At 52.4% G+C, this 8545-nt stretch overlaps 1 protein-coding gene across 1 annotated transcript in view; it reads right to left on the bottom strand.

Annotated features, from left to right (window-relative positions):
• Positions 1 to 8545, bottom strand: part of GRK5 (G protein-coupled receptor kinase 5) — a 127303-nt gene that overhangs the window by 26185 nt on the left and 92573 nt on the right. Inside the window, exons 5-6 of the mRNA XM_008589108.1 lie at positions 3543 to 3643; positions 1554 to 1646 (exon numbers count right to left, since the gene is read on the bottom strand). Of these exons, the coding sequence (XP_008587330.1) occupies positions 1554 to 1646; positions 3543 to 3643 (194 nt within the window). The remainder of the gene's footprint in view (positions 1 to 1553; positions 1647 to 3542; positions 3644 to 8545) is intronic.

Below are 8545 nucleotides of genomic sequence, written 5' to 3' on the forward strand. Positions count from 1 at the left end.
CTGCTCCTTCTACATGAGCCGTGGTGGGTAAGATGACGGTGATGACCACAATGACCACATCTGGCAGTCCCCTCCTGCAGCCAAACAGCTGGCCCTGGTTGAGCATTTGCCTTGTTCCAGCACATGCTGCGCTCATCTCACCTCAGTCTCACCCCAGCCTGCAAAGCAAGCACTATGATCCTGTTTTACAAGTGCAGAAACTGAGGTGTGGAGAGGCGAGCACCCCTTTCCTGGGCCCCTCCTTGAGAAAAGGCAGAGCCAGGACTCAAACCCAGGCTAGGGGCTCTGGTGCCTTCAGCAGGATGTTTGGGCCAATCCTTGGCTTCTCTGGCCCTCCTGGGGCCATGGTGTGCACATGCAGGGTGGCCAGTGGAGGTCGATGGGCCGACAGAGAAGGCCATCCCCGGCCACTCTGGCACCCCACTGGTCAGGTACAGAGGAATGTCACATCCAGTGGTTGCAGAGCAGGGTGCTTCCATGCTGGGCTTCTTGACTGGCCAGGCAGGGCTGTGAATAGGGCTTTGAGAGGGGTCCTTTCCTGCAGCTTCCTGAGCGTCTGCAGGGGACTGGCCCAGAGTGGAGCTGATACACAACAGGCAGGCAGGTTGCCTCTTGCTCTCTAGCCATGGGGCACACAGGTGGCCGTGAGTGCCAGGACTCCAAGGACAGGGAACCGTCTCCCAGCTTAGCCCAGCACAGATTTAATGCAGGCACTGCCCTGTCCTGTAAAGACCTACACTGGGGCTCCCCCTCAGCTGCACTGCTGGTTTGCTGGGTGACAGGTAAGTCACCTCCTCTCTCTGTTTCTGCTTCCTCATCAGTCACAGGAAGGCCACATCTGACCAAGTCACAGCCATGCATGTGAGAGCACTTGGAAGAGAATAAGGCAGCAAATAAAACATGAAGACAATCACCCATTACTAGAGAAACAGAAACATGAACAAGGAAACCCCGCTGCTCACTCATCGGGCAGAAAACAGAGAACAGCCTTGAGGATGCTGAGAGGCAGCAGGTGCTCAGGCGCAGTGGGAACTGGGCCAAGTCAGCTGCTGCCACAGTTTACAGTCAGGTGCCTTCTGACCCAGAGGTCCTTCTACTAGGATTTCTATGCATGTACTTGCAAAAGTACATAAAGATTTACGTACTAAGCTACTCACTAATTAGAGAAAGTTGCACAAAAAACGGAGAACTTCAATGTCCATCGACAGAGCATTGGGTTACATTAAGGATGTGCAGCTATTTCACAGAATATGGCAGCTCTTTATTTGCTGGCAGAGAGAATTCCCAAAGTCGGTGAACCAGAAAAGTAAGAACAAGATGCTGTGTGTATGCGTGCAAGAATGTGTGTTTGTTTTCTGTGTGTGTGAGCTTTGATACACATAGAGCTTTTCTAGAATGCACAGAACTTAATTAACAGGAGGAGGACAATTGATTTTATTTTAACCATGGGCCCACAGGAGGTACCTGATTTTTATATGAACTCTAAGAGAAAAAACCTGTACCCCTGCCTCCCCCATTTGTCCACACTTATGCACGGTGCATGGAGGACTCACCTTTCCAGCCACTTCCACTGGAGAAAGCGGTCAAAATACATGCTGTCCAGATATTTGTGGAATGGTTCTCCCCTCAGGTAGTCATGGACAGACCTGGCACAGAGGGACGAACATTTTATGATCCCGATGGGGAAGCAGACAGGCAGAGCTATCTCCAGCAGGCCCACGCCTGGCCTTGCCCGTTCCCAGGCTTGGGAAATGCAAACACACAGGCCTCGTTACAGATGCAGATGCAGCACGGCCGGCCAGAGGCCCCTTCATTCCACCCAAGGTGGACTGAAATCGGTTGATCCTGCAAATGTTAATTAGGTACCTGCCATGTGTTGGGCATTGTTCCAGGCCCTGGGACAAGCAGTGGACATATTCATTCCACCCAAGGTGGACTGAAATTGGTTGATCCTGCAAATATTAATTAGGTACCTGCCATGTGTTGGGCATTGTTCCAGGCCCTGGGACAAGCAGTGGACATAGGGCTGACATTGTTATGGGGGACACAGGGAGTAAATAACAAACATTAGAAAAATGATTCCAGGAGGGCTGGCCCACGGCTCACTCGGGAGAGTGTGGTGCTGATAACACCGAGGCCATGGGTTCAGATCCCTATATAGGGATGGCCATTTAGGTCACTTGGGAGAGCGTGGTGCTGACAACACCATGTCAAGGGTTAAGATCCCCTTACCGGCCATCCACCAAAAAGTAAATAAGTAAATGAAAATTAAAATAAAAAAAAAAGATCCCAGAGACATATCGTCATGAATTCGGGTACAGTGAAGTCGCCAGGAGTCAGGGAGGTCTCTTTGAAGAAGGGACTTAGGCTGAGACAAGAACAAAAACTTAACTATCCACCAAAAAGTAAATAAGTAAATGAAAATTAAAATAAAAAAAAAAGATCCCAGAGATATGTCGTCATGAATTCGGGTACAGTGAAGTCACCAGGAGTCAGGGAGGTCTCTTTGAAGAAGGGACTTAGGCTGAGACAAGAACAAAAACTTAATGAGCACAACATAGGGGCTGGAACTCACAGGTGGTGAGTGGTGGGGGCAGAGTGGGGATGCAGCCCCTGAGGGCCAAGTCTCTGGGTTTGGTCTGGGACCAGCAAAGCCACTGGTAGGGCCTGGAAGTGATCTGAACCTGGCTGCAGGCAGGGATGGGCTTCTTCCCTTTAAAAAGTGGCCATGCTGCCCAATCTAGCCCAGGCATGGAGGGCTGAGTCTTGCCAAACCTAAAAATGGGCCAATGTGGGAGTCAGGGTCACCAGCCAGGACCCTACCCACTGTTAGATCTGACCCTCAGCCAGCTCTAAGAGCAGCAACCAAGCTTGTGTCTGCTCACCAGGGTCTCTCCCTAGCACCTGGCACAGTGCTGGGTACACAGCAGGTACTCAATTAATGTCCATGGGGCTGAATCACAAGAAGCCCCCAGACTCATCTGGCTGTGTGAGGTGATCTGGCTCCAGACGGCTCTTGGTGTGTATGCATGATGGCGTGTCTGCATATGTCAGCTCATGGGCAGGGATGCGTGCACATGTGCACATGTGGGACAGAGCACACCCACCGACTTATCTTGCCCTCCCTTAGGGCGACTGAACAGCCTGCAGACAGGTGATGGGGTGTGGAGACCCCCCCTTCTGCATCAGCCCCACTGGCCCTTGTTGGTGGCAGTGGTGGGGTTGGGGGGCCTGGGAAGGATTTCTAAACCATCCAATCACAGTCCAATTTTTGCATATTCCTTGGTCTCAACAGCCTGGAGAGCCTCTTGCTTTCAACACCCTTTGAAGCAGATGTTTTCTTTGGACTTGGCACCCTGGTATCTTTTCCCCTTCGTGGGAAGTATACAAACAGTTGGGTGGCTTGGCTGGGGCCCTCGGGCACTGAAGACCTGCCCTGGTGCCCAGTGCTGCCAGGTAGCGGGCGAGCGTGGCCCCTCTCCTGGCAGCCCAGGGAGGGAGGCTGGGCCTGCCGGGATAGGCCAGGTGGCCGGAGCACTTACTGCACACAAGCAGAGAAGACTTCTTTGCAGGGCCTCTGCAGGAGCTTCTCCTCTGTCTGGGAGACCAGGTCTAGGCCAACTTGGGCGATGAAAACTGGGGACTGTAAGGAGAGGAAGACAGGTGGTCAGTGAGGAGCAAGGAACAGGGTGGCCCGGGCTGCCCCACGGGAACCAGCCAGGCCCCAAGGCATGGAGTACCCAGCAGCTGAGCCAGTGTGGCCCTGGGTGATGTGGACAGTGTTCGGTGGTACAGGGAGGTGGCTGGGCTGAAAGGTGGAGAATGAGCCCAGGCTTAAGGTGGGATTTCCGGCTCATGGAGGTCACTTGGCTCCTCTGAGCCTCCCTCCTCATCTGCATAACACTGATCATGATCATCCCTGTGGTCTGGGCCTGTGGTCAGAACTGACAAGGTGTGCAGACACTCGCAGCTGAAAGGACCTGGGCGATGCAGCTTGGTCATCAAGCTTGGTGACACCCCCTGGCCACTCGGGGCCTGTTCCCTCCAAGAGCAAACGCGAAGATGAACACCTGTCCACATGGGAGGGTTTGGGATGAGCGAGGTGCGAGTGAATGGGCAGGCTCAGTGGGGCAGGGAGCGGAGCTCGGGGGCAGTAGGGGGACAGCACTGGAGCTGGCACACCTGGGTTCGATCTCTAATCTGCTACTTGTAGCTGTGGGACCTTGGTCTTAACTGCTCAGCCTCATGTTCTCAGGAAGACAACCAGGAACGAGTCAATGAAACCTCCAGGTAAAGCATTTGGCCTCAATCCTGGCACATAGTAGCAAGCATGAAATAAATGTCACCACTGTCATTTCATTCTGCTAGTTTAAGCTGCTGGTCTGAATATTCCAAGTTTGAAAGGATAGTTCCAAGAGGCTCTGTGTCCTGCCTAGGAGCAGCAGCCAGCTCTGGAAGGCACTGGAACAGCCAGAAGGCAGCCCTGCCCAGCCCATCCCTCCCTCGTCATCCACGTCCCTGCACCAGCTGTTCCCAGGGGCTGACTCACCAGCTGGGCTTTGAGATGGGTTTTTAATAAATTACAAAGATAATTAAGAAAATTGCTGGGAGTGGACTCAGAAAGATGGGGAATACACATATCTTCCTCCCCAAAGGATGCTGAAATCTGAAAGGCTTGCTTTCTCTTCTCAGCTATTGAAATGTGGCCATGAGGCTGATTGCTAAGTCCACTGGGCAGTTTCTGTGGGGGGTTCGATCCCGGGGGTGGAGGGGAGCCTGGTGGCAGCAGCTGGCATCTGCCCAGTGAATGAAATCAGTGGCTCATTTTCTATTCCTCACAGTTCTGAATGCCCAAACTCCTTCCTTTCTTCCTTCCTATTTCTTTCTGCAGGCTCGCCCTTGCCCTCGTGGTCTCTCTCCGGAGTGGCTGAGGCTCCAGCTCCTTGTGGGGGCAGATGTGGGTGGGAGCTTCTGTGATGGTCACCCAAGTACAGGAAAAGCCACTCACACCAGCAGCAGGCTCGGAGCAATTTCCCTGTTTGTCATCGGCTGCTGTGGATGGTGGCCGCTGCCTCCCACCTTCCTTTCACTCTGCCCTGAACCATCCCTCCCTCTCTACACTAAAATCTTGATAAATGAGACACAGAAGAGCAACCTTTGCACACTGGCTGCTCCTTTTGAAGAACAGATGCTCAGTGCTGTGAAAGGAGCCCCGGACCAAGAGACAGGAGCCCTGAGCTCCGGTCTGACCTCTGACCTGGGCCATTTTGAGCCTCCAGCTCCAGCCCCAGAGATGCCCTAAGGGTCCTTCAGGATTTGGGAATTGATGGCTTCTTAGACTGAACTTTCTTGGGAATTCTGGCAGCTGGGTCTCCTGGGAATCAATACCTCCAGGCTACTTCAGAGCAATCAAATGTTAGAAGAAACCCAGAAGCCCCGGGCAAATCTGCCTCAGAAGAACAGAGCTGATGGCTTGGGTCTGGGACCTGGTTTGGGAGGGCCCAGTGCTGGGCACAGAGTTGGTGCTCGCTGGATATTTGTTAATGAGCGAGATGGTACGTGTTGTTTCAGGTTATGAACTTACATCTGGTGTGAGTCAGCAAAGACCAAATAGAGATGCTGGCGGATGGGCCATGGGGAGAAACAGAACCATCTCTTGGACCTCAGAAGAGGGACCTGAGTTGCCACCTGTATGCACTTGGATGTGTCACAATTTTGCCAGGGTTCTGCCTACATTTTTACCCAGGGAGGACTCAGCCTCACCCACCTGGTGCTGGGCTGGGGTGGGATTAAAAGATGAAGTCAGTGTGGTCCTTGATCTCAAAGTACCAGTGAGACATAACAGGTGACTGTAAGGTCATATCCCAACAGAAAAGTCCGTGCGTCCCTTGGCCATATATGGTGATGTGTAATGGGCTGGTTGGGTCTCGATGGCTTTCAAACTTTCTATTTTTAGCAGCAAACTTTTCTTCTCCTCCAAATGAAATTTATCTATAGACCCAATATTAAAAACCAATAAAAATTGGGCCAGCCCGTGGCTCACTCGGGAGAGTGCGGTGCTGATAACACCAAGGCCATGGGTTCGGATCCTGCATAGGGATGGCCGGTTAGTTCACCGGCTGAGCATGATACTGACAACACCAAGCCAAGGGTTGAGACCCCCTTACCAGTCATCTTTTAAAAAAACGAACAAACAAACAAAAAAAAACAATAAAAATAACGTAATTGGTAGCAGTGGTTTACACACACTGAAGGCCGACTCACTGACAACACCAAGCCAAGGGTTGAGACCCCCTTACCAGTCATCTTTTAAAAAAACGAACAAACAAACAAAAAAAACAATAAAAATAACGTAATTGGTAGCAGTGGTTTACACACACTGAAGGCCGACTCTGTTCAGGTACTCGCTGACTACCTTACATGTATTATTTCATTTACTCTTCATGAAGGTAGATATTATTAGGATGTCCATTTTGCAGGTGAGGAAACTGAGGTTTAGAAAGGTCAAACAATTTGCCCATGGCCGCTTAGCCAATAAGTGGCTTAGAGGAGATTTGCACCCAAGCTGGGTGACTCTCGAGTGAGATCTGGTTGGAGGTGGTGGCTGTCTGGGCCACCTGTGCCCACTCTCACCTCACTCCCCATCTCCCAGGAGGCCCCCAAGGCAGGGCCTTAGCCCCTGGGGCTCTACAGAGCTCAGCCTGAAGACCAGGGCACTGTTTGGTGCTATCAGCAGAAGCAGGTGGGGTAGCTCAGGGCAATAAGTCCCAGGGCTCAGAGAAGGAGAGACCATTATGGGTGGGGTCATCTGGGAAAAGCTTTATGGCAGATGGAGCTAGAGGCAAAGTAGAATGTGGCCTCAGAACTCCTCCTCCTCACTGACCCTCCCACCTGCAGGCAAGGACAGCCAGCTGGGATCCCTTCTCAGCGGACCATCCAGGGTCTACGGGTGGCCCAGCTGTGTTTGCGAAGTCACACCACTCTCATACTTTGGGGTTGGCTGGCAGGAGGGCTCTGCTGCACAGGCAAAACCCTAACAGGGGAATTAATGAGCAGATAATAATGCCTTTGGCTTAATGATTATTGGTTTAAATTCAGTCTCTGGCTCAACTTGAAGAGATCGGGCAATTCCAGCCAAACCTCCTATCAAGTGACTCCACAGAGTGGTGCCTTTGCCAGTAAAAAGGGAACGAGATGCTGCTGGCCAGTTTAAGTCCGGAACTGAAACCCAAGTCTGCCAGGAGGGTAAGAGGCAAGCAGCTGCTCAAAGGGGTGTTTCAGTCAGACATTTACTATGTGTGTCAATGGAACCAGAGGGTGCCGGTCAGAAAAGTCAATAGCAAAGAGAGGCCCATTAAGAAGGCACTCCACAGCCTGCATGTCAGATTGGATGCACTTTATAAGAGAAAAAGGGCCCCCAGATGCTCAGAGGGCTCTGGGGTTCTGAGCAACCACAGCTCAGCACCTGTGATCCATCCTCTGGGTCTCTGAAGGCTAGAGAATTCTATGCAGCTTCAGTCCTTTTCCAGGAGGCTGATCCCTTCTGGTCTCAGGAAGGATGCATCCTACAGGCCAAGTGGGCTCTGGACAGAAATGTTACCCTCACTTCCCTGACGACTCAGGAACATCAGGAGCGCTATGGTTGGGCAGCACGGCGAACTGTCCCTCTGGGATGAAGCTGAGGATTGAGAAGGGAGGAAGGATGGGGCTGTGCTCCTCCACATCAAAGATGTCCCTCTAATTTCCAACCAAAAAGAAATCTGAGGGTGAGATCCTCAAGGCCTTTAGATATCTGCAGGGGTGTAGGCAGCCAGAAGAGGTCTTGGTGGTGGTCTGTGATAAAATTCCCCCAGGGGTCTGGGACCCCCACAGTGCTTTATTTCTTTGGTCACCAGATGGTCTCGTCAAATAGCTCTAGCTGCAGACCTTGCCTTTAACACGACAGTGTGAATTCAGGCACCCCGATTCCTTTGAAGTGTATGAAATTAGCTCTTGGTGGTATGGCCTCCAAGAGCTGGAAGGACTGGGGACCAGGTTTCTCTGCTGCAGGGGTCCCACCATGGATATCTGGTTCCTTGGGCAGCCGAAGCTAACCAGCCAGTCAAGTTCGATGTGACAGCCTGCCTGGCCCTACCAGAAAGTCCACCCTGATGACAGGATGGCACCCAGCTGCCCTTAAGGAGGGCTCCATGGCCAACTCTCCAGGACAGTTTGGGACAGCTTAAGGTGACAAGACATGGCTATGGCTTGGGGACACTGCTGTGTAGCCCAGGGCACTGACCACAGAGCTCCCTCCCCTCTGGCTGGATGAGAAAGGACTCGGCTGTCTTGAGGAACTGTCCACCGTCCTGCCTGCACTCAGGCCTGGAGAGCTGAGAATCTCCACCTTGTTCTTCTCTTTGGCTACGGAGCCTCCCCTCTGCCTTCCCACTGGGGCTGTCTTGAGGAACTGTCCACCGTCCTGCCTGCACTCAGGCCTGGAGCGCTGAGAATCTCCACCTTGTTCTTCTCTTTGGCTACGGAGCCTCCCCTCTGCCTTCCCACT

The sequence above is a fragment of the Galeopterus variegatus genome, unplaced genomic scaffold (assembly GCF_000696425.1).
Source record: "Galeopterus variegatus unplaced genomic scaffold, G_variegatus-3.0.2 Scaffold5214, whole genome shotgun sequence".
NCBI classification, from domain to species: domain Eukaryota; kingdom Metazoa; phylum Chordata; class Mammalia; order Dermoptera; family Cynocephalidae; genus Galeopterus; species Galeopterus variegatus.